At 40.5% G+C, this 25,687-nt stretch overlaps 1 protein-coding gene across 1 annotated transcript in view; it reads left to right on the forward strand.

The window, feature by feature from the left end:
• The window catches only part of CHD1L (chromodomain helicase DNA binding protein 1 like), a 67,750-nt gene that overhangs the window by 25,602 nt on the left and 16,461 nt on the right, over positions 1-25,687 (forward strand). The window contains exons 7-15 of the mRNA XM_059071601.2: positions 7,566-7,728; positions 9,049-9,204; positions 9,973-10,065; positions 12,398-12,494; positions 14,637-14,710; positions 14,982-15,092; positions 17,888-18,002; positions 18,639-18,792; positions 22,233-22,398. Of these exons, the coding sequence (XP_058927584.1) occupies positions 7,566-7,728; positions 9,049-9,204; positions 9,973-10,065; positions 12,398-12,494; positions 14,637-14,710; positions 14,982-15,092; positions 17,888-18,002; positions 18,639-18,792; positions 22,233-22,398 (1,129 nt within the window). The remainder of the gene's footprint in view (positions 1-7,565; positions 7,729-9,048; positions 9,205-9,972; positions 10,066-12,397; positions 12,495-14,636; positions 14,711-14,981; positions 15,093-17,887; positions 18,003-18,638; positions 18,793-22,232; positions 22,399-25,687) is intronic.

Consider the following 25,687-nt stretch of genomic DNA (forward strand, 5'->3'; position numbering starts at 1 on the left):
TATGTTCCCATAACTCTTCCCTCTTTTGTCACCCTCCCTCCCACCCTCCCTATCCCACCCCTCTAGGTGGTCACTAAGTACAGAGGTGAACTCCCTGTGCTATGCTGTAGCTTCCCACTAGCTATCTAATTTACATTTGGTAGTGTGTATATGTCCCTGCCACTCTCTCACTTCGTCACAGCTTACCCTTCCCCCTCCCCATATCCTCAAGTCCATGCTCTAGTAGGTCTGTGTTTTATTCCAGTCCTACCACTAATCTCTTCATGACATTTTTTTTCTTAGATTCCATATATATGTGTTAGCATACGGTATTTGTTTTTGTCCTTCTGACTTACTTCACTCTGTATGACAGACTCCAGGTCTATCCACCTCATTACAAATAACTCAGTTTCATTTCTTTTTATGGCTGAGTAATATTCCATTGTATATATGTGCCACATCTTTATCCACTCATCTGTTGATGGGCACTTAGGTTGCTTCCATGTCCTGGCTATCGTAAATAGAGCTGCAATAAACATTTTGGTACATGACTCTTTTTGAATTATGGTTTTCTCAGGGTATATGCCTAGTAGTGGGATTGCGGGGTCATATGGTAGTTCTATTTGTAGTTTTTTAAGGAACCTCCATACTGTTCTCCATAGTGGCTGTGTCAATTTACATTCCCACCAGCAGTGCAAGAGAGTTCCCTTTTCTCCACACCCTCTCCAGCATTTATTGTTTCTAGAGTTTTTGATGATGGCCAATCTGACCAGTGTGAGATGATATCTCATTGTAGTTTTGATTTGCATTTCTCTAATGATTAATGATGTTGAGCATTCTTTCATGTGTTTGTTGGCAATCTGTATATCTTCTTTGGAGAAATGTCTATTTAGTTCTTCTGCCCATTTTTGGATTGGGTTGTTTGGTTTTTTGTTATTGAGCTGCATGAGTTGCTTATAAATTTTGGAGATTAATCCTTTGTCAGTTGCTTCATTTGTAAATATTTTCTCCCATTCTGAGGGTTGTCTTTTGGTCTTGTTTATGGTATCCTTTGCTGTGCAAAAGCTTGTAAGTTTCATTAGATCCCATTTGTTTATTTTTGTTTTTATTTCCATTTCTCTAGGAGATGGGTCAAAAAGGATCTTGCTGTGATTTATGTCATAGAGTGTTCTGCCTAGGTTTTCCTCTAAGAGTTTGATAGTGTCTGGCCTTACATGTAGGTCTTTAACCCATTTTGAGTTTATTTTTGTGTGTGGTGTTAGGGAGTGTTCTAATTGTGTACTTTTACATGTCGCTGTCCAGTTTTCCCAGCACCACTTATTGAAGAGGCTGTCTTTTCTCCACTGTATATCCTTCCCTCCTTTATCAAAGATAAGGTGACCATATGTGTGTGGGTTTATGTCTGGGCTTTCTATCCTGTTCCATTGATCTATATTTCTGTTTTTGTGCCAGTACCATACTGTCTTGATTACTGTGGCCTTGTAGTATAGTCTGAAGTCAGAGAGCCTGATTCCTCCAGCTCCGTTTTTCGTTCTCAATATTGCTTTGGCTATTTGGGGTCTTTCGTGTTTCCATACAAATTGTGAAATTTTTTGTTCTAGTTCTGTACAAAATGCCAGTGGTAATTTGATAGGGATTGCATTGAATCTGTAGATTGCTTTGGGTAGTAGAGTCATTTTCACAATGTTGATTCTTCCAATCCAAGAACATGGTATATTTCTCCACCTATTTGTATCAGCTTTAATTTCTTTCATCAGTGTCTTATAGGTTTCTGCATACAAGTCTTTTGTCTCCTTAGGTAGGTTTATTCCTAGATATTTTATTTTTTTTGTTGCAATGGTAAATGGGAGTGTTTTCTTAATTTCCCTCTCGGATTTTTCATTGTTAGTGTATAAGAATGCCAGAGATTTCTGTGCATTAATTTTGTATCCTGCTACTTTACCAAATTCATTGATTAGTTCTAGTAGGTTTCTGGTAGCATCCTTAGTATTCTCTAAGTATAGTATCATGTCATCTGCAAACAGTGACAGCTTTACTTCTTTTCCTATTTGGATTCCTTTTATTTCTTTATTTTCTCTGATTGCTGGGGCTAGAACTTCCAAAACTAGGTTGAATAAGAGTGGTGAGAGTGGGCAACCTTGTCTTGTTTCTGATCTTAGTGGAAATGGTTTCAGTTTTTCACCATTGAGAACAATGCTGGCTGTGGGTTTGTCATATATGGCCTTTATTATATTGAGGAAAGTTCCCTCTATGCCTACTTTCTGCAGGGTTTTTATCATAAATGGGTGTTGAATTTTGTCAAAAGCTTTCTCTGCATCTATTGAGATGATCATATGGTTTTTCTCCTTCAGTTTGTTGATATGGTGTATCATGTTGATTGATTTGCATATATTGAAGAATCCTTGCATTCTTGGAATAAACCCCACTTGATCGTGGTGTATGATCCTTTTAATGTGCTGTTGGATTCTGTTTGCTAGTAGTTTGTTGAGGATTTTTGCATCTATGTTCATCAGTGATATTGGCCTGTAGTTTTCTTTGTGACGTCTTTGTCTGGTTTTGGTATCAGGGTGATGGTGGCCTCATAGAATGAGTTTGGAAGTGTTCCTCCCTCTGCTATCTTTTGGAAGAGTTTGAGAAGGATAGGTGTTAGCTCTTCTCTAAATGTTAGATAGAATTCGCCCGTGAAGCCATCTGGTCCAGGGCTTTTGTTTGTTGGAAGATTTTTAATCACAGTTTCAATTTCAGTGCTTGTGATTGGTCTGTTCATATTTTCTATTTCTTCCTGGTTCAGTCTTGGCAGGTTGTGCATTTCTAAGAATTTGTCCATTTCTTCCAGGTTGTCCCATTTTATTCGCATAGAGTTGCTTGTAGTAATCTCTAATAATCTTTTGTATTTCTGCAGAGTCCGTTGTTACATCTCCTTTTTCATTTCTAATTCTATTGATTTGAGTCTTCTCCCTTTTTTTCTTGATGCGTCTGGCTAATGGTTTATCAATTTTATTTATCTTCTCAAAGAACCAGCTTTTACTTTTGTTGATCTTTGCTATTGTTTCCTTCATTTCTTTTTCATTTATTTCTGATCTGATCTTTATGATTTCTTTCCTTCTGCTAAATTTGGGTTTTTTTTGTTCTTCCTTCTCTAATTGCTTTAGGTGCAAATTTAGGTTGTTTATTCGAGATGCTTCCTGTTTCTTAAGGTATGATTGTATTGCTATAAACTTCCCTCTTAGAACTGCTTTTGGTGTATCCCATAGGTTTTGGGTCATAGTGTTTCCATTGTCATTTGTTTCTAAGTACTTTTTGATTTCCTCTTTGATTTCTTCAGTGATCACTTCGTTATTAAGTAGTGTATTGTTTAGCCTCCATGTGTTTGTATTTTTTACAGATCCTTTCCTGTAATTGATATCTAGTCTCATAGCAGTGTGGTCAGAAAAGATACTTGATATGATTTCAATTTTCTTAAATTTGCCATGGCTAGATTTGTGACCCAAGATATGATCTATCCTGGAGAATGTTCCATGAGCACTTGAGAAAAATGTGTATTCTGTTGTTTTTGGATGGAATGTTCTGTAAATATCAATTAAGTCCATCTTGTGTAATGAATCATGTAAAGCTTGTGTTTCCTTATTTATTTTCATTTTGGATGATCTGTCCATTGGTGACAGTGGGGTGTTAAAGTCCCCTACTATGATTGTGTTACTGTCGATTTCCCCTTTTATGGCTGTTAGTATTTGCCTTATGTATTGAGGTGCTCCTATGTTGGGTGCATAAATGTTTACAATTGTTATATCTTCTTCATGGATCGATCCCTTGATCATTATGTAGTGTCCTTCTTTGTCTCTTGTAATAGTTTTTATTTTAAAGTCTATTTTGTCTGATATGAGAATTGCTACTCCAGCTTTCTTCTGATTTCCATTTGCATGGAATATCTTTTTCCATCTCCTCACTTTCAGCCTGTAAGTGTCCCTAGGTGTGAAGTGGGTCTCTTGTAGACAGCATATATATGGGTCCTGTTTTTGTATCCATTCAGCCAGTCTGTGTCTTTTGGTGGGAGCATTTAATCCATTTACATTTAAGGTAATTATTGATATGTGCATTCCTATTACCATTTACTTAATTGTTTCGGGTTGTTCTTGTAGGTCTTTTCCTTCTCTTGTGTTTCTTGCTTAGAGAAGTTCCTTTAGCATTTGCTGTAAAGCTGGTTTGGTGGTGCTGAACTCTCTCAGCTTTTGCTTGTCTGTAAAGGTTTTAATTTCTCCATCAAATCTGAATGAAATCCTTGCTGGGTAGAGTAATCTTGGTTGTAGGTTTTTTTCCTTCATCACTTTAAATATGTCCTGCCACTCCCTTCTGGCTTGTAGAGTTTCTGCTGAAATATCAGATGTTAATCTTATGGGGATTCCCTTGTGTGTTACTTGTTGTTTTTCCCTTGCTGCTTTTAATATGTTTTCTTTGTATTTAATTTTTGACAGTTTGATTATTATGTGTCTTGGCGTGTTTATCCTTGGGTTTATCCTATATGGGACTCTCTGTGCTTCCTGGACTTGATTGACTATTTCCCTTCCTATATTAGGGAAGTTTTCAACTATAATCTCTTCAAATATTTTCTCAGTTCCTGTCTTTTTCTCTTCTTCTTCTGGGACCCCTATAATTCGAATGTTGGTGCATTTCATGTTGTCCCAGAGGTCTCTGAGACTGTCCTCAGTTCTTTTCATTCTTTTTTCTTTCTTCTGCTCTGCAGTAGTTATTTCCACTATTTTATCTTCCAGGTCACTTATCCGTCCTTCTGCCTCAGTTATTCTGCTATTGATCCCATCTAGAGTATTTTTCATTTCATTTGTTGTGTTGCTCATTGTTACTTGCTTCCTCTTTATTTCTTCTAGGTCCTTGTTAACTGTTTCTTGCAATTTGTCTATTCTATTTCCAAGATTTTGAATCATCTTTACTATCATTATTCTGAATTCTCTTTCAGGTAGACTGGCTATTACCTCTTCGTTTGTTAGGTCTGGTGTGTTTTTATCTTGCTCCTTCATCTGCTGTGTGTTTTTCTGTCTTCCCATTTTGCTTATCTTACTGTGTTTGGGGTCTCCTTTTTGTAGGCTGCAGGTTCGTAGTTCCCATTGTTTTTGGTGGCTGTCCCCAGTGGCTGAGGTTGGTTCAGTGGGTTTAGCAGGTTTCCTGGTTGGGGGGACTAGTGCCTCTGTTCTGGTCGATGAGGCTGGATCTTGTCTTTCTGGTGGTCAGGTCCACGTCTGGTGGTGTGTATGGGGATGTTGGTAGCCTTATTATGATTTTAGGCAGCCTCTCTGCTAATGGATGGGGCTGTAGACCTGTCTTGCTCTTTGTTGGGTATAGGGTGTCCAGTACTGTTCGTTGCTGGTCCTTGAGTGAAGCTGGGTCTTGGTGTTGAGATGGAGATCTCTGGGAGATTTTCGCCGTTTGATATTACGTGGAGCTGAGAGGTCTCTTGTGGACCAGTGTCCTAAGCTTGGTTCTTCCACCTCAGAGACATAGCCTTGACACCTGGCTGGAGTGCCAAGAGCCTTTAATCCACATGGCTCAAAATAAAAGGGAGAAAAAAATAGAAAGGCAAGAAAGGAAGGAAGGAAGGAGGGAGGGAGGGAAGGAAGGAAGAAAGGAAGGGAGGGAGGAAGAAAGGCAGGGAGGAAGGAAGGAGGGAATAAAGGAAGGAAGGAAGGAAGGAGGGAAATAGGAAAGAAAGGAGGGAAGAAAGGAAGAAAGAAAGGGGAGAAGACAAAATAAAGTAGGGTAAAATACAGTTATTAAAATAAAAAAATAATTATTAAGAAGAAAAATTTCTATTAAAGAAAAAAAAAATAACGGGTCGGTCTAACCCTAGGACAAATGGTGAAAATAAAGCTATACAGACAAAATCTCACACAGCAGCACTCACATACACACTCACAAAAAGAAAAAAGGGGAAAATAATAGTATATATATCTTGCTCCCAAAGTCCACCTCCTCAACTTGGGATATTTCGCTGTCTATTCAGGTTTTCCACAGATGCAGGGCACTTCAAGTTGATTGTGGAGCTTTAACCCGCTGCTTCTGAGGCTGCTGGGAGAGACCTCCCCCTCTCTTTGTTCGCACAGCTCCTGGGGTTCAGCTTTGGACTTGGCCCCGCCTCTGTGCGTAGGTCGTCCGGGGGCGTCTTCCCTTCGCTCAGACAGGGCGGGGTTAACGGAGCAGCTGATTCGTGGTCTCTGGCTCACTCTGGCGGGTTGGGGGGGGGGCACGTATGTGGGGCGAGTCCGCGGCGGCAGACGCCGGCGTGACGCTGCACCGGCCCGAGGCGCACCACGCGTTCTCCTGGGGAAGCTGTCCCTGGATCCCGGGACCCTGGCGGTGGCGGGCTGCACAGGCTCCCAGGAGGGGCGGTGTGGAGAGTGACCTGTGCTCGCACACAGGCCTCTTGGTGGCGGCAGTAGGAACCCTAGCGTCCCACACCCGTCTCTGCTGTCTGCGCCGACAGCCGCAGCTCGCGCCCGTTTCTGGAGCTCCTTTATTCGGTGCCCTTAAACCCCTGTCCTTGCGCAGCAGGAGGCAAAGAGGGAGGAAAAGGTCTCTTGCCTCTTCGGCAGCTCCAGACTTCTCCCGGACTCTTTCCCGGCCAGCCGTGGTGCACTAACCCCTTCAGGCTGTTTTCACTCTGCCAACTCCAGACCTTTCCCTGGGATCCGCCTGAGGCTCAGTTCCCAGCCCTGCCCGCCCCGGCGGGTGAGCAGACAAGCCTTTCTGGCTGGTGAGTGCTGATCGGCACCGATCCTCTGCGGAATCTCTCTGCTTTGCCCTCCGCACCCTGTTGCTGCGCTCTCCTCCGCGGCTCCGAAGCTTCCCCCTCCGCCACCCGCAGTCTCCGCCCGCGAAGGGGCTTCTAGTGTGTGGGAACCTTTCCTCCTTCATGGCTCCCTGCCACTGGTGCAGGTCCCGTCCCTATTCTTTTGTCTCTGTTTATTCTTTTTTCTTTTGCCCTACTCAGATATGTGGGGAGTTTCTTGCCTTTTTGGAGGTCTGAGGTCTTCTGCCAGCGTTCGGTGGGTGTTCTATAGGAGAAGTTCCACGTGTAGGTGTATTTCTGATGTATCTGTGAGGAGGAAGGTGATCCCCGCGTCTTACTCTTCCGCCATCTTCTCGCTCCCCCCCAAAAGGACATTCTTTTAAAAGAGATCTTCTTGCTTCTTGCTTGTAGTGGTGGGTCCTGCTGCTATTGCTTTGGGCTTCTCAAACTGCTTGGGTATATGCTGTGTGTTTGAATTCCCACATGGATTGAATAACAGTACCCATATTCAATACTCATGCAGTACTTTAGAGTTCAAAATGTGATTTTACTTACCTTATAATGGTATCTCCTTCACAGGATTATTACCCTTTCTTATAGTTGAAACTGAAGAGGTATTATTTCCTACATCAAACAGTTATATACATTTTGAACCTGAGCCTTCTGATTTCATGTCCCTTTAGTCATTTCATTAAGTCATGCCTCTCTTTGTAAAGGCTGTGATGGGTAACTCAGTCTTGCTTTCCAGGGTTATGGATTTTTCACTTTATTTATTTATATATTTGAGTTTTCAGTCATCTTCAATCTCCTGTTGACCGGAACTCCCATCCAGAACAGCCTTCGAGAACTCTACTCTCTCCTCAGTTTTGTGGAGCCTGATCTGTTTTCCAAGGAGCAGGTGGAAGATTTCATTCAGCGTTATCAGGATATTGAGAAAGAGTCTGAGTCAGGTAAGTTCCCTTCTACAAATCATGCCCAAGAGGTCTGGCCCAGAGACTTCCCTAGTGCATAAGGGTTATAGATAGAAAAGAAAGAGAATCGATAACCAAAGGACACCTTCCGGGGAGATACAGAGCTGCACAAAAATAATGTGATGTCAGAGCCTTCCTGCTGTTCCAGCTCCTGCTATTCATGACTCTCTTACTCATTTGTTACATGATTCTATAGTCGTGCTTATTTGGGTCATTTTCAGAAGAAATAATACCTGCTGATTTGCAGACCTTTTTTTTTTTCCAACATGTAATTTCTATAAGGACATTGTTAACTTCTCGTGCTACTCCCTGAGGCAGAAAAGTATGCAGGTGCTATAGTCTGAAACTGTCATTCAGCGTTCCACAGCACTGGTGTTTCTTTTAACACCGCACCAAAACCAAAAGTCTGGGATGGATGGTGGTGGAAGTACAGGGGAAAGCCTTCCTTGTTTCTACAGTCACCATTCATAGTCTTCTTCCTCTTGCACCTTTGCCCACCTGCCTCATAGGATTGTCTGTCTATCTCCGTGATATTATCCCAGGATGATTATTCAAAGCAAGTGGTAGGCATGCCAACTAGTGGATATGTATGTACTAGGTGAGTGTGAGTTGGAAAGGCTCCTCACAGCAGAGATCCCCACACCACAGGCTGAAATTTACCTGGGGAACCTGCTCTGATTGTTCCCATGTTTAGGGTTGCTAGATAAAATACATGACACCTAGTGAAATATTACACAGGATATACTGATATTAAAAAAAATTATTTGTTTATCAAATTCAAAGTTAACTGGGCACTTGTATTTTTATTTGCCATATCTGGCAATCCTACATGCAATGTAATTCCAATTTAGGCTAGTTTTCGAAGTTCATGACAGCTGGGGAAGGAACAAGGGCATTGAAGTCAAAGAACTAAGTTTGAATGCTAGCAACATTAGAGCTATGTGACTTTGGATAAGGGGTTTAATTCCTCTGAGCTTCACTTAACTTAGTTATACAAATAGAGACAATATTACCTATTGCCCTACATTTCTGAGCTGTTATGCTGATCAAATGCAAAAGTATCCTGGAAACAGACTAGCTCTATGCAAATGAGATTATTAATAAGAATCAGAAGGAGTTGGAAAGAAGAACCCAATGAAGGAAGAAATACTATGAAAAATTACCGTGCTGGCCTAGAACCCAGAATTGGCATGAAAATGAGAAACAAAAATAAACTGTTGTATGTTCTCTAGTAATTCATTGCCTTGGTCTTGCTTTTGTCCCACACTACTTGTGTGTGTGTGTTTTTCCCTCATACAGCAAGTGAACTCTACAAACTCTTGCAGCCATTTCTGCTGAGGCGAGTGAAAGCTGAGGTAGCCACAGAGCTTCCCAAGAAGACGGAGGTAGTGATATACCATGGCATGTCAGCACTGCAGAAAAAATACTACAAGGCAATTTTGATGAAAGACCTAGGTAATCAGAGGGCACGTCCATTTAGAAACTAAATGAGGATGTGATTTGCATGCAAGGAAATATTTTATAATCACACTCACCTTGTATAGCAAGAATATGGGATGGAATTTTGTATTCTGAATAATTTTCGGGTCAGCTGCAGAGTATCTTTAATATAACTCAGACTTTATTGGTTGTTGCATTTGTGAAATTTCCTCCCCATCCCCCTGCTCCTGGTTTTCCTTATTGCCTTTAGTTAAGCAAACTCTGCTAGGTGTCCCAGTCATGCCTTTCATTTTCCTATACTGACACATATTTAACACATTGCAAAACGTTTCCGTTAGATCATATTGGGTTGGCCAAAAAGTTCGTTTGGGTTTTTCTGTAAGAGGTTACCCGAATGAACTTTTTGGCTGACCCAAAACTATCTGGAAGGAATTGGGACTGGGAAGGGAGAGATAGGAATAGACAGAACTCTCAATTTGCACTTTTTTGTCCCTTGGCTCCAGAATAGCAGTTGAAGAAGGAAATTTAGAATTCTGCAAAAGAGTAACAAAGTACCCCCTGAGTTTGTTTTATAGTTAGGCTTCTTTCTTGAACAAGGTGATGGTTAAGAAAACGTTATATCGATGTGCTATTAATTCTTAATGCGATTCAGTGAAATTTGGGAAGTTAATGTAGGTTTGAAAGATACATTATTGAAATGAGTAAGATTATATATGGAAACTTACAGAGTTTTTTCTGTTGTTGTCCAGTAGTCCATCTCTCTCTCTCTTTTTTAAATTTCAGACGCGTTTGAAAATGAGATGGCAAAGAAAGTTAAACTTCAGAATGTCTTGTCCCAGCTTCGAAAGTGTGTGGATCACCCATATTTATTTGATGGTGAGGCAGTGCGCTTTTTTCTCACATTACTTTTTGTTGTCATTTCTGTGGCCAACTTCACAGCAAAATTCTTCAAAAGATTTGCCTATACTTACTATTTTCCCCCATTTTCTCTTGTTAATTTTTTATGTTGATGTTATCTAATGTATTGTTCATATTCAGATTTCTTCAGATGTCTCCTAAACATCCCTTATGACTTTGTTTTTCTTTTTTCTTTTCTTTTTTAAAGTAATTTTATTTTTATTTTAGATACAATGGGAAAACACAGGAGAATTTTAATCAGAGGAGTGACACTATCTGATTTACATTTTTTGATTGTTTTGAGCTAAGGACACTTAAAAAAGAAACAACAGCAAAAACGAAACAAACAGTCCAACCTCCAAAACATCAGGTGCAGAAAGGATAACATATCCATCCCCCCATCCCCTCCACCATGAAGACCTCCACCCCTTGCTGGGAGGAGAGTGACATGGTTATACTCAAGGGCAGAAATTGGAGAATGAGAGAATTCTGTACAAATAGGCCTTGTTAAACACAATTCTCATTCTCCTTAGCCTTTCCCACATAGTGTGGTTCCTTTTTCACAATTGCCTCTCTTTGTTCAGCACAATAGAAAAGCATTTAAATTTTGCCACTTTTCTGGGTCTTTCTTCATTTCCTTAGGAGAGCTCCCTGTGTCATGTAAAAGCTTATGGGAAATAATATGTCTGCTTCTCTCCTGTGAATCTGTCTCATGTCTGTCTTTTTTTAAAATTCAAGATCTAGTCATAGATCCTGCATTGCATTTGTCATTTTTTTACATTTAATTCACTTATATTGGTAGCGTTTGGGACAATTCCAGGCCTTTTGTGGCTGTGAGGGCTCTCTTTACTCTCCTATAATCTAGAAATGTTCCTCAGCTTTTTTTTTTTTTTGTCTTTCATGAAATTGACAGTTTTAAAGAATCAGGGCAGGTTGTTTTATGGGATGCCTCATAATCTGAATTTATCTGATCATTTCTTTTTTTCTTTTAACATCTTTATTGGAGTATAATTGCTTTACAATGTTGTGTTAGTTTCTGCTCTATAACAAAGTGAATCATTATCTCATAATTTCTTTATGGTTGGATGCCCCTTGGTCTTGAACCCACTTGTTGAGCCTTTTATCACTACCATTCCTAGTTCACCAGTGGTCTCCGAGTGGCTCAACCAATAGTTGTCAATTCACATTTTAATTAACCTCTCAAAACCTTGACGTAGTTGATTGCGTCTTGAGACACCTTTATCCTTTGGCTTCTGGGACAATACTTTCTCTCGCTTTTCCACCTGCCTTATGTCTGCTCCTTCTCAGCTTTCTTTGCTGCTTCCCTTTCATCTTATGGATGTCTGTAAATTTCCCTCTTAAGTGCTACTTTAGTTGCATTCTATACATTTTGATATGTAGTGTTTTTATTTTCATTCAAAAAAAATTTTTTTAATTCACTCTGATTGGTAGCCTTTGGGACCATTCCAGACTTTTTGTGGCTGTGAGGGCTCTGTTATTAATAGGATCAGTGTGGAGGGTTTGCCAAGTCATCTTAAGGAAGTCCTTGCCAAGTAGCAGTATGAATTGTTTTAAAATGTCACAGTCCGGTGCGGAGAGCCCTTCGTCCTGGGACACGGGGTGCGGCCGGAAAGGCGGCCGCCCCCTCGCCCGTCACGCACCGCACGTTCGTGGGGAACCTGGTGCTAAACCATTCGTAGACGACCTGCTTCTGGGTCGGGGTTTCGTACGTAGCAGAGCAGCTCCCTCGCTGCGATCTATTGAAAGTCAGCCCTCGACACAAGGGTTTGTAAAACAAAAAAAAAAAAAAAAAAAAAAAAATGTCACAGAATCTTAATTAGGTGCATATCAGAGCTTTTTTTTTTTTTTTTTTTTAAGAGATGGGGCATTGGGAACATGTAGATTTTGAAGGAAGCCCTCCAGGTTATTCTGCTCTCCCCACCTTGAGAATGACTCATTTATACATCTAAGCCCATTTCTTGATTTGTTTTCTAGAGAGCCTGAAGATTTCAATTTTGGGTCTCTTTGGTCTTTAGCATCTCCCTGGTGCCTCAGCTTCCTAAAGAGTGGGTTTCTTCCTTGGGTAAACATTTCTTAGGCATATTGGGTGTGCCAGGCTCTGTGATTGATGTTAGGCAGTGCTGAGATCATCATGTAAAAAATAATTATGAAACGCCTCAAAGAGATATGAGACTTGGGCCCTTTATCAGTTAGAAGGAGCTTGGTCTCTGTAGCCTCGGCTATTGGCTTTTCTGTTCAGTCTGCCCTGACAGGGGACACATTTATGGGGAGTGGGTTCTTTCTTTTCCAGGTGTGGAACCAGAGCCTTTTGAAATTGGAGATCACCTGATCGAGGCCAGTGGGAAACTTCACCTGCTGGATAAGCTGCTGGCATTCCTGTATTCCAAGTAGGTGGTAGGTTCATATTTTCTTCTCTGAGCTGGTGTCTGTTAAAACCAGAATAAGGAGCAACTCACTGGTTTCTTGAGACTAATCCCAGTTCTCCTTTTTTCAAGACCCTGATTCAGGTTCCATCTTCTCTGCAATTACAAACCCCCCCGCCCCATTCCATTCCATCCCACACCATCCCCTCCATAATCATCCTTTCCTTTCCCAATTTCATACAGCTCTTAGGATCCTAATCCAGTGCTTGGCAATGTGCTGCCTTACTCTGCTGTCTGGTTAATTGCTGTATATTAACCATCTCACTCCAGCTATATTGTTTAGTTCCACAAGGACAGAGATAACTTCAAGCATTTCTTGTTTCATTTCCTGCTGGTACCTTGCATTGAATTGGCACATAATAAGTTCTTAGTAAATATTTACTTTTGTTAACTTGTGGGGTTTGGTTTGAACCCAGGGAGAACTTGGGGACTCTTTTCCTGAGACATGAATCGGACATCGGATGACCGAGTCACTTCTGGAGCCTCTAAAGGTTCTGCTAAGTGTTCAGTGGCCTGGTGTCCAGCCTGTATCTGATCTTCCTGATCTCCAGAGGGACAGAGGAATCTAGAAAAATCCTAGTTTCCCAAGGATTTCAAAGTTATCCCTTAGGGACAACTGACCCAAGTAGGCCTGAACCAACCTAAAACCTCAGATTTGGCAAAACTGCCCAGCATTAGGAATGTGCAAGTCAAATAACTGCATGTATTACTATATTTTATTATCTATGATGTGTCTACCCTAAGTGTCTTAGTGTTGGAGAAGGACCTATAAATATCTTCTCTCCAACCTTTGCCTTTCACAGGTGATGAAACAGGCCCAGAGAAGTTGTGTGGCTTGTCTGAGGCCACTACGGCTAGCAAATGACAGAGATGGGATTAGAACTGAGGTCCTCGATTTTAAGTTCAGTGCGTTTTCTACCAATCTGAGGCTAGAGTCTTGAAGGAGTTGTTCATAATTGTTCATCTACACCCATTGCAAAATCAGATTAAATTAGTTTTCCTAATGAGAATGTTTTGACAGTGCTGTGCTTCTTTGTTTACACAAACTTTTTTTTCTATTTTATTTTTCATTAGTTATTTACTTTATACATAATATCAATAGTGTATATATATCAATCCCAACCTTCCAATTCACTCCACCCCTCCCTTTCCCCCCTTGGTGTCCATATGTTTGTTCTCTACGCCTGTGTCTCTATTTCTGCTTTGCCAATAAGATCATCTATACCATATTTCTAGATTCCACATATATGTGTTAATATACGATACTTGTTTTTCTCTTTTTGACTTACTTCATTCTCTGTGACGGTCAAATAATGGCTGATAGCATGGGGCTCTAAGCTTGACTTTGTTTTTTGTTTGTTTTGGTCGCACTGCGCAGCTTGTGGGGTCTTAGTTCCTCAACCAGGGATTGAACCCTGGTCCCCAGCAGTGAAAGCACAGAGTTCTAACCACTGGACCACCAGGGAATTCCCTTGAATTTGTTCTTGACTTAATTCATTTTACCTCCTCCTTTCCTCTCTCCTCTCCCTACATAAATTTTCTCATGTATCACGTGGGATATGAGATGCCACCTGCCCTTTGCTTCTCTAAAGTGATGTTTCTCAGAATTTTTAACCAATAATGCTATACATTGAAAGGATAGAAACTTTCACCCCCAAGTAGAGAATAGCTATAGATTGCCAACCACAAGCTCTAATTTTGTTTTGTTTTTTGTACATTTGAATTTTGCATTTTTCTCTTCACAAATCTTTTTTATTTTGCTGTTAAAAGTGTATATTTCTTTCCATTTAGTATTTGACATCCTAGAAAGAGGTGTTTTGGCTATCCAGTCTTCCTACACCCTCTGGTGCATTGACATATGCTCCTGGGAGTATCCCCACTCTAGTTTGAGAACTGCTCTAAGGATACAGCTACATGTGCAGTTATATCTTTACATAAAGCATTTTGCATTACTGAAGAAGTCTCTGTAAATGATTATGGCATTTATATTTCTGCTTCAGTATTTCATTTCTTTATAAACTTGCATTCTTTGGTAAGTGTCACCTGAGCGAAACCCACCTTAAATACTATCAGAGTTGGCAGTTTTCCTTTTCTTTTTCTTGACAGGGGCCATCGAGTTTTACTTTTCTCCCAAATGACCCAGATGTTGGATATTCTCCAAGACTACATGGATTATAGAGGTGACATCCCTTGACCACTACATTACTCAAGACTTTTAGACTTTTAACAGTCCAGATAGGCCCCTGAAGAGTTACCTGGGGTGTGGGGCTGTTACAGAGGAAAGCAGTGTAAGAACATTATTCAGAACCAAAGGAAGATTGCTTACAGTAGGGGCATGCCTGTATATGAGAAGGGACAAATTAGCATTTGGTTTTGAGCTGACAGTGTTTAATTACACAGAGAATACTTGGAAATGGTTAATGTTTCTCTGTTTTCTCCCTCTGTGTGAAGGCTACAGCTATGAGCGTGTGGATGGCTCCGTGAGAGGAGAAGAGAGACACCTGGCCATCAGGAACTTTGGACAGCAGCCCATCTTTATTTTTCTCCTGAGTACCAGGGCAGGTAGGCTGCATAGACACTGACCAAAGCAGACAAATAAGGGGTGACATGGTACATTTACATCCTAACCATTAGTATGTTTTTCCTTAATTCTCTGAAAGGTGAGGTTATTACTGAGGAGTGTAAAAAAGGGGGAATTGAGGCAGATGACATAAGTTTATCAAGGTGCTGGACTTCTAGCATGGTGTTCTTTTCTATCCAACCGATCTAAGCTTTCATCTCATCAAAGAAGTAAGGCTAAAGCCTGGGGTTTTTGGAAAGTAATTATAATCTGCTTTGCCTGTTGACCTAGGATCATCCTGAAAGATTAATATGATTTTCTGAAAAATTTTAGTCACATTTGATAGAGACAGCTTACCTTCCCATCCATGGAATGAGATAGCAACCTGTCTACTAGTTGTCCTTCCTACAAGTAGCTCTGGAATAGTGTTGTAAAAGCTTAATAAAAATCTAGTATTAAAAAACGTGATAATGAAATTACCAGCTTGTTAGAATTATTTATAACATTGCCTATATAAACTTGTTAAAAATATTATATATGACATTTATAGTGTTTTACCAGTTACAGAATGTTTTCATTTCTTTAAATAATATGACATCAGCTCTTGGAGATGAAATTATTCTCATGTCATGGAACAAGCAGACCTTAAGTTAGTTTGAAACTCATAGAATCTTAAGTTTCATTATTTTATTTTTTGTAGACCTAAATCTTGATGGAATAGATGCAGGATCTCTGAAGGGATATGTGTCCTCTATTAATAAAGAGAGATCAATATCTTTATGAGAAGAGAGTTCAGGCTTACTTAGTTAGTATTTATTAAAGCGCCTAGTACTATAGGGTATAAAAAAGAAGTGTTAGATATACTCCTTGACTGCAAGGAGATTGTTCCACCTGTGTATGGCTCACCTCTGTATTGTGAAGATCTGGTCAGATTCATTTGACCCCACTCGCTTCCAAGATCATTGACTGCACCCTGGATCTCAGCCGTTTGTTCCTGTCATTAGTTGTCTCAGGGGTAGACTTAGGAGAGACCGAAAGGATCAGGGCAAACATCATCACTGTTGGGAAAACAGCCCTATTTATGCTTTACTGATTTCATCATCTTCATATTCAGAGAGCAGCATTGTTTGAAACGTCTAAAATTAGGAAGAAAGAGATCTCTGCTTTTCAACTAATCTCCTTGGAGTACTCAGAATTAGTTGAAACTGATCTTTTAGAAGCCAAAGCAGTTCTGGACATGAGTCTTTCCCAAACACTGTCCTGTTTGCTCTTGCTTTTTAGCTGCAGATTTGCATCATTATCATTTATTCAGCAGTTTCCCTCCAACTTTCAAATATTTCTGATTGAGTCATATCGCCACCAGGTGGCAGTGATAGCTCATGAATATGTCCCAAAGAAGTCTGGCTACAACTTATTTATAAAATATCACCCCTTCATGAAGAAGAGTTGAACTTAGACAACATTAACCCAAGAAGAAGAAGAAAATTTTTAGGGAGCACACTTTAATGAAAGAAGTGCCTGGGAGGTATTGTGGAATAGTGGGTAAAAAGCATAGGCTCTGGAGCCAGACCATGTGGCACTGAATCTGGTACTTTCTCTTTCCAGCTGTGCAACTTCCAATAAATCCCTTAACCTCTCTGTGCTTCCATTTCAACATCTATACAATGAGCATAATAACAGTAACTGCTCATAGGATTGTTGCGAGGATTAAAGGAGTTAATATATGTAAAGTGCTTATTAAAACAGTGCCTGGCAAGGAGTAAAGCACAGCACCAGGGTAGCCATCATCATTACTAAGTATAATTTAGCATCTCTCAGTAATCAGTCTTTATTATCTCTTTATTCCAACTTTAATTTTATATGAAGGCTTTAATTAGAATTTTCCTGCCTGGCTTATCTTGAGATCCAGCTTAGAGACAGTAGCCTGTCTCAAAAGTTAGTCCTTAATTTTGGCTCTTGGAACAAGCCGTTTCAGACTTGCTTGTTTCAGCAACAAGCTGTAATGACCCTGCAAAGAGGGAGTCAGTTTTGTACTTGTTTCCATATTAATCAAAGAGAAGGCTATAATTTGCCTTCATGATTCTCTTAATTAATTCCTGTAGTCCAAGGAGCCTCCCCAGCCCTTTTCTTACAGTGCAGAAGAAAGACCAGAAAGTTGTCCCAGCGAGTGTTCTTGTCCTTCGGTTGGTTTTGTTACCTTGTCTTTGATTAATGTGGAAACACATACAGAAGAGACTTAACTGAAGTTTTCTCCTGTTAGAGGGAGGTAGCTTCCCCGCTCCTCTTGGGAGTGTAATAAATGGCATCCCCTCTTCTCATTAACTTGTATCAGGGGCCTTACTGCTTAGTTGTACCTTGCAGTGGATGGTAAGAGCTCTTCTCTTAATGTTGCCCATAGCAGACCTCACTTATATTTAAAACTGGTTCTGAAAGAGCATGTGGCTTTTTCTATAGACGATTCTAAACAAATTGCAATGAAGATTTTTAAACAGAAGAGATTTAAGATGGCTTCAGGGCATGAACTTAAGTACCCACTTTTACTCCTTACCCCTGCTGCCCTCATTCTGTTACTTTCAGTTGTTAAACTTTCCCAGGTCAGGCGATAGGAGCCCAGGTAGGACTTTTAACCACTACAAGGCTCTGTCTAGAGTTGGGGATGGGGATGTCAGTTTGAAGGATGAAGCCTATTGTTTTGGCTGCTCTCAATTTATCAATCTGGCCACTGTAGCCTTGTGTCTTTATTTTCTGGTCCCTAGCCCAGTGCTGCTGATAACATTCTTTTTTGCATTGTTTTCAGGTGGAGTTGGCATGAACTTAACGGCAGCAGATACCGTTATTTTTGTTGACAGTGATTTCAATCCTCAGAATGACTTGCAAGCAGCTGCCAGGGCTCACCGAATTGGCCAGAACAAGTGAGAGATTTAAGCATAGCACGGTTCCACTTCCTTGGCTCCTGAGCAGTTCTGGGTTGGGGAGGAAGGTGATGAGTGTGGGCCGGTGACAGTCCTAGACTGGAGGGCGAGAGACCACTAGGTTTTAGCCCAGCTCTGTTGCTCACTCACGGGTAGTACTGGGATGGGCATGTTATTATTTCATGCTTGCTTTGTTAAAAAGAGCAAAGTCAAATTGTGAAAGGACTGGAAGGAAGCTTTAGAAGTTATTTATCTCATCCTTCCTGAGTTAAGGTCTAATTCAGTTAAAAAATAAAGTTATGGCTTTATGGAGCTAAGCTAAAAAGATAAGTCTTACCCTTTGGCCTGAGGATGATTTAAATCTCCCAGGAGTTTTCTTCCACCACAGATAAGGAACCCCAGTTATGGCCATCTCATCATCCCTGCTTTGACTTTTTTGGAAAGGTTCAATGAGAATTAGAGGCCAGATCTGTCTAAAAAATGCTCAAGTTCACATACAACCACTTCTCTTCCGTTGTACCCTGGACATGGCATTTTGGGTTTGTTTTCTTTTAGATGTATTGACCTTGCATGCTTGTGCCCTTCTTTGCAGACCCTTCTATGTTAGCACATTGCTTTCCTTTGACTTCTGTACAGGTCCGTTAAAGTCATTCGGCTGATAGGCCGAGACACTGTGGAAGAAATAGTCTGTAGGAAAGCAGCCTCCAAGCTGCAGCTCACCAACACGATCATAGAAGGGGGCCATTTTACTCTGGGAGCCCAGAAACCTGCTGCGGATGCTGACCTCCAGGTAAAACATATTCTTCACTTTAGAATATGTCCTGGTTTTAGTCAGTGCTCCTGTGGATGAGAAAGTAAATGAATTAACTACCCACTCTCCCAACCACACATTTGTTCTCTGGCCAGATTCCTACCGGCCATCGTATCTACTGCATGCAAGCTGCTGTGGGAGCTAAAATGAATCTGATATATAAAGGCAGAAAAATACAGAATGAGGACGGGCTTTGGATCCCTCTGCTTGAATTCAAATCCAAGCCTTGCCACTTACTAGCTGAGTGGCTTTGAGCAGATCTCTTAACCTTTGTTTTTCTAAAAGTGAGGATACCACAAGTTACCTCAGGGGGCCTTAAGAGAATTAGATAAAATAACTCAGCATAATAAATAATGATTAATCTCATACCTCCATCTTAACCCCAGACCCTTTGATCAGGGCTCTACATCACCTTCATACTCAGAGGAAGGTGGACAAGATCAGGAATTCAAAATTATGCCATAGGAAAAATAGACGAAAGAACTAGAGTTAATTGCTTGAAGAAGGGGATGCAGGATAGGAAGCAAGTGCTGGCTTGGAAGACTTTAGAGAAAGCTGTCTTCTGGAAGAGGGCTTAGAGATATTCTGTAGCAGCCCTTGGGTTAAAATTAGAACCCATATTACGATATATCCCAGGTTCTCCCATTTTGACTCAGGGGTGAGGGGCTGGAAGAGGAGAGACCAACTCCTAGGATACTGGAAAGATCCAGGCGTGAAGTGAGTGATAGACCTCTGACGGGGCAGTAGCAGCGGGAGGGTCTGGAGTGAGCAACATTACAAACGAAGAAATGACAGGAGTCGGCTGCTGAGAGGTGGGAAGCTAGGGAGATGGGAAATTCAAAGATGTCTGTAAGGTCTTAAGCCTGGATGATGAGGATAGAAATCAGGAAGATAGAGGTAGGCAGAGTTTTAGGAAGGGAAGATAATTTATGCTTTAGTCAACAGAGTTTGCAGTAAAAAATAAAATATAAACAAAAGTATTATTAGAGGAAAACTCAGACAAAAATTTCATTTGCAAAAGTTTGTAAGAAAGTAGGCTTTAAAAGGACTAGTTTATCAAACAAAATATCAATACAACAAGTATTTAAAGGAAAATAAAGTTAAACACTATTATAAGCAGAATTACCTAGTTTACAGTTAGTCTGGTTAAAAAAACATTTTCTCACATGGCTATCATATCCACAAAGACCAGTGCGTATCTTTACACATCAGCTTTGCAAAAGACAGGGCTCGCATTGGTTTTGTTAGTGAGTCGGTAACTTCCATGAAAGGCTCAAGTTTTTTCTATTTTAGGTCTAGAACTAGAAAGTATCCCTGGGTTTTATGCATTTACTTGTTTGATTTTTTGTTTATCTCAAGGTGCAAAGTGTTTTTTTTTTCTTTCTCTGTTCTTCCTTTGGTTCCCAATTGATGTGTGCATGCTTATCCATGCTGGTGGCAGGGCCGGCTGTACATATTTTTTTCACATTATCCAAAAGGCAATTACAAATGTAAGATGAAAGCTTGAGAGAGAGGTAGGGACAGACTGCAGAGACACTTAAATATAGTTCTCCATGCACGAGTTCTCACATAGAACCTTGAGAGTGACAAGGGTCTGGTGGTGGGAATAGATGGCAGAGCCTTGGAGTCCCCACATTCTGGGTGTGGGAGGAGAAAGGGTTGTCAGTGAGAAGTTAGAACTCTCTCCCAGTGCGGGAGGGGCTCAGGGGATTCAGTTGGGGTGTCTCTGTGATGCAGGCTGCTGGGCATGTCCATGTGATTGAGTAGACATGCCTCTGTGCTGTGGGCCAAATACTAGTGGGAACATAGACCCCTGGCTGTTTGAGAGGGGCTCTGTCAGAATCTTGCCCAGCTCGTGGTTATCGGAAGGTTACGTTCGGGCTCTAACGTCTGATTTCTCTCTTCCCTACCAAGACTCTGCAAGTTATCTCTTTGGTTGCCAAAAGCAAAGGTAACAACCCAATGCCCTTGTCTCAGAAGAAAGCAGGGTTTGTTTGTAAAATAAAAAGAATCCAATAGTAAAAGATGTAACTGTTGTTTAGTAAATTTAAGAAGTATAGGATCCTGAAGTCCTCAAGGAAGGAAGAAGGTTTGTTATCCTGCAGGAGGAACATAATAGAAACAGAGAGAGGTAGATGCAGATATAGTGAACATTCATTGAACACTTACTGTGTGCTAAGTATCATATGAAGTGCTTCTTTCCATGAATATGAATAACAAGAGAATGAGGTAGGCACTCTCTTTATTCCTATTTTAAATAATTTGCCCTAGGACATTCATTTATTAGGACGCCAATCCAAGTACTCTCTAACTTCCAAGCACATGCCCTTGCCGTTAATTACTGTAATATATTGCTTCTCTGAAAACACATGTAGTCCCTTGGTGACTGAGACACATCACAAGTGAAAGCATAAATATAAGGTAGACTGAAGGGAGTGTCCCAGGACAGACCAGTCTTTTTCATAAATAGTTGGCTTTCTTCTATTTTTGGTGCCAGTCGCCTTGTTATATATATCCAGGTTAAAGATCAGTGTATCCAGGTTTGTTTGATGCTTACGTGAGCTGTCTAAATTTTTTTCAAGCTGATACAGAATACATTAAGATTTCCAAGTTACTCACAAAATACACCATCTGGAGATAACTGACCCAGTCTAAAGGACAAGATGCAAATGAGCCAAGATGTGAATGCAGCTTGGTTCAGAGTCTCAGAGTTATCACTTAGGGAAGTACAGAGTTGGAAGTAGAAAGCTAAAGCCAGGAAAGATGATCTGAACTTTTTAGGTGGTTCCTGCAGCCCTAGGGATAGGCTGAGGGTACATTAGAGAGAAGGAAAGAGAAGCAGGGTAGTGCAATGCTGGAGGAATGTCCAGCAACATTAGAATTGAGAAAGGGCTTCCAGGTCTAGTGGTTGGGAGTTGTTACTGGTCTTTGTGAAGGTGGTTTCCATAGAGCAGTGCTGCAGGAACAAAATTGCCAAAGGAAAGAAGTCACTTAAGAAGTACGCCATGTAGCCTTCTCGTTCCAAGAAGTTTGGCAGTGGAAGGGGGGATGGGAGAGTAGCTAACAGGGTCTGTGACTTCTCATGTGGCTGCTGGGATTGCCTGTGAAAAAGACTCCATGAGAAGTGCTAAGATAATGCAGGAAATGGCTGTTATTCAAAAAAAAAATTGGAGGCTTAGATTTTTTTGTTTATTAAGAATTGTTAAAGTCAGCATTTCTGACTATCATTTATTACTCTCTGCTTACCAATCATGCAACTACAAAACAGCCCCATTGGTGTCATCTGTCATGGGGAGAGAAAGAAGGCTGACCATCAGAGAAGGAATGTGCCTGGTGTCATTAAGCCACTTTGCAAATCACTGATATCCAATGTTTGTTTTCATGAGGGCCAACTGAACTTTTTGTTTTCTTCATTCAAGTTGAGTGAGATACTCAAATTCGGTTTGGATAAACTGCTGTCCTCTGAGGGGAGCACCATAGATGAAATAGACCTGGAGTCTATCCTGGGAGAAACAAAAGATGGCCAGTGGATCTCTGGTGCCCTGCCGACAGCAGAAGAAAGAAGCAGAGAACAAGAGGAAGGAAGTAAGTGGGGGGTGAGAGCAGAGTCAATGGCACAGCCATCCCAGGTTAGAACATAAGTGAGATGGGTCCCCAGGGAAAGTCCTGGATACTGCTCCTGGGACATCCTTTTCCTGTCCAGCCCTATTCTCATCCTGGGCACACTGTTTAAGACTTAACATGGTTCAAGAACTCTTCCTAGGCTGATTGGAAATTGTCTGGCTGTTCCCTTGTATCTGAACTTTGAACCAAATTGATGATACTAATGCTTATGGTGGTATCAATCTCAAGGATTTTAATTTGTGTTTTTTCCTCCCTTGATTGCAAGCATCTTCTCCTTTGTTTATTAGTAAATCCTTCTGTCCTTAGTATGGTGCTGCACATAGTGATCCCTTTTCTGAATAGTAGAATGAGTTATTTTTTAAATTATAGTTAACACCAGTTGAGCATTAAGTGTGAACTTATGTGCCTTATATCTATGTTTTCATTTCACTGCTCTGTGAAGTGAGGTACCGTTAATTTTAATTTTTTTAGTGAAGCAATATATATGATCATGAGATGATCTTGTCTTTTTTTTTCTGATTTGGGTCAACATTTGTCTTTTGTCCATTTCTGTGTCTATAGTATTTTAATTTCTTATTTGAAATTTTTTTTTCACATAGTAGCTTTGTAAGGATGTTTCCTGTTGTCTTAGGGTTATTTTGAAATGACTTTATTTTCCTGTGCCAGTGGCAACAGAGATTCAGTGTGGACTGGGGTGAGAGGTCTGATAGTCTTACTTCTTAATTCAAGAGTACCTTATTCCATTCATACAGAGAAGGGCAGTTTCTTAACCCGACACTGCTTCCTTCTATTGGGTGGAGAGTGGGCTGGCATGACTTCTGGTTTTGTGATTCTCTTTTGTTTCTGTAGGACCCTGAATTTCCATCACTTGCTTCCTTCTTTCCCTTTGCCACCAAACTGTCAAAGCATGTCTTCCCCTTCTAAGTTGTCTCTTTCCCCCAGAAGCAGTGCCTTCCCAAATTGTAAGCTGCACCTACTTTCTAGTTCCTTCCTTTCAATTCCTTAGTAGCTGCTGCTCTGATCTGCCAGGTCTCAGACCTTTCCTCATTATTTTCCCATTTGGGGTGTGTCCTTCTCGTGTGGGATAAATTTGATCTGTGTCTGACGTTGCTAGAACCCGGTTGCCCCTTTTCTATGCCGTCTCTGCCTGACTCTCTACTCTGGTGTGGGCTTGGGAGCCGACTCAGCTGGTTTGAGATGTTCATTTCTCTACCTACCTGCAAATTGAAGTTTGTAATACTCTCTGCCTCCTAGTTTTGTAGTAGGCATGGGTTCAGGGTGGTTTTGTTATCCTTATTGTTCTGTATGGTTTTTATAGGATGTTTGGGGAGATTGGAATGTCAGCAGCTGGCGTGATTCTACAAGACAGTGCTCTTTGACTTTCCTCGTAGTTTAGCTTTTAAATTTTTTAATATTAGCATCCCATTTTTATTCTTCAAGAACTCTTTCTTATTCTCTGCTTGTTGTTGTTTTAAATGTATCTTGTTCTCATTCCAGGGATATAACATTCTCTCTGAGGACATTTATTATAACTTTTAAAGAGTATTACAGGGAGAATATTTATTGTATCTTTTAACAAAGTATTCCTCTACTCCCTGTGTTGTCTCTCTTTTCTCTGATTGCTTCTCCTTCTTTTTTAAAAATTTGTCTTGTCCTTGTTGGTAGTTTTCCTGAAATACCTGGTGTGCTCTGGCTGTCTGTTCAGTTGTGCTGGTGAAATGCCAAAGCTGATGGGCAGCTCTGGCCTGAGCAGGTGTTTGGGCTCCCGGGGCTTATTCCAGCATCACTGGTTGGTGAGCTGTCTTTCACACTGAAGGGGACCTTCCCAGATGTCTGCATTGGAAGTCTTTTCTCTGGGCAACTCTGTTTCTCCAGAGACGAATCCTTTAATATCTTTCTTGGAAGAGGTGGGTAAGGGTTGGAATAACCTGTTTGCTCAGATTGAGGAGACAACGTGAGTAAAGGGGTTCAGGGCACTCTTGTATTTGGTGTGCAGATTTTCTCTCAGTTCCCCCACCATGCAGTTCCTCGTCCATGGTAAGTTCTAAGCTTTTGGGGGATTGAAAGGGTCTGTGTTCTTAAAATCACCCCTTGACTAGGCACCTGTGTTTTGCTTCCACTGTTCTTTTCACTCTGTTATCGTCCCTCCAGCCACTTCTATTTTCTAAAGAGTTATTGACCTTTTCATCCACTGTCGTCTCATATATCTTTCTAAAATCCCTTTACTGCCATGTAGTTATTTTAGGTGGGAGAAGAAATAGATGTATGTGGTCCTATTTTTAAGTTGCATTTTGATTACATTAAGTACTGAAGCTTGCACCCATTTCTGCACTCATCTAGATTAATTTCAGCCTATTTTCCTAACGTTTAGTAGAACAAAATAAAATTTCACTGTTTTCCAGAAAGATAATTACAATTTTTTTGGCAGTTGGACTGAGAAACATATTTTTTTCAGGCAGTCCAGCTGCCAGAAAAGATTTCCCAGTTGTATTAAAATTTGGAATTTTGTCTTTGATCAATGAGTATAGAGTTCACTCTGTGGTAGATGGTTCCATTGGCAGGCTATAGATAAGTGTCTAAGCCTGTGGTCTCCAAACTTCTCTGGGCTGCAAACTGAAGACAGATAGCATGGTTAAAAGAATACAAATAAATATGAAAGACTAGTAATTACAGCATCCCCTATCAAAATTAAATAGAAAACAGGGTGGCTTTATCTTGAATGCCAGGCTTTTTTTTTTTTAAAATCACGTTCGTAAGTTGAGAATTGCATGAAGATACATATGTTGATATTTTACACTTCTTGGCTCTTTATTTTTTTTTTTCCACTTGTTGATAGAGCACCTCATTGAAAGCCCCCTGCTGATTTAATTAACAAATGCCAATTAGAATTACAGCTGGTTGGATTTGGGTACAAGTGTGAAGCAGTTGATCTCTTGAGAATGAAAATGTTTTGCTTTCATACTCTCTGGGGAAAGCATACTTACAGCTGATTTTATAATGCTGTGAAAATACATTTTTGGTAACATGTGCTATTAAATATGTTTCACTTTAGAATCATTGTCTCACCTCTCTCTGGTTGCTAGTCTTGGCTTGTTATGACTTTCTTTATCATGTGATTCATGATCTTGGCACATCACCCAACCTCTTTGAGCCTTTGTGTCCTCATCTGTAAAACGGTGCTATTAGTATCTGCTTTACTCTTTTACACAGTTGCAAAACACATAGCATAAAATACTATTCAAGTTTACAC

This window comes from Kogia breviceps, chromosome 1 (assembly GCF_026419965.1).
Source record: "Kogia breviceps isolate mKogBre1 chromosome 1, mKogBre1 haplotype 1, whole genome shotgun sequence".
In the NCBI taxonomy this organism is placed as follows: Eukaryota; Metazoa; Chordata; class Mammalia; order Artiodactyla; family Physeteridae; genus Kogia; species Kogia breviceps.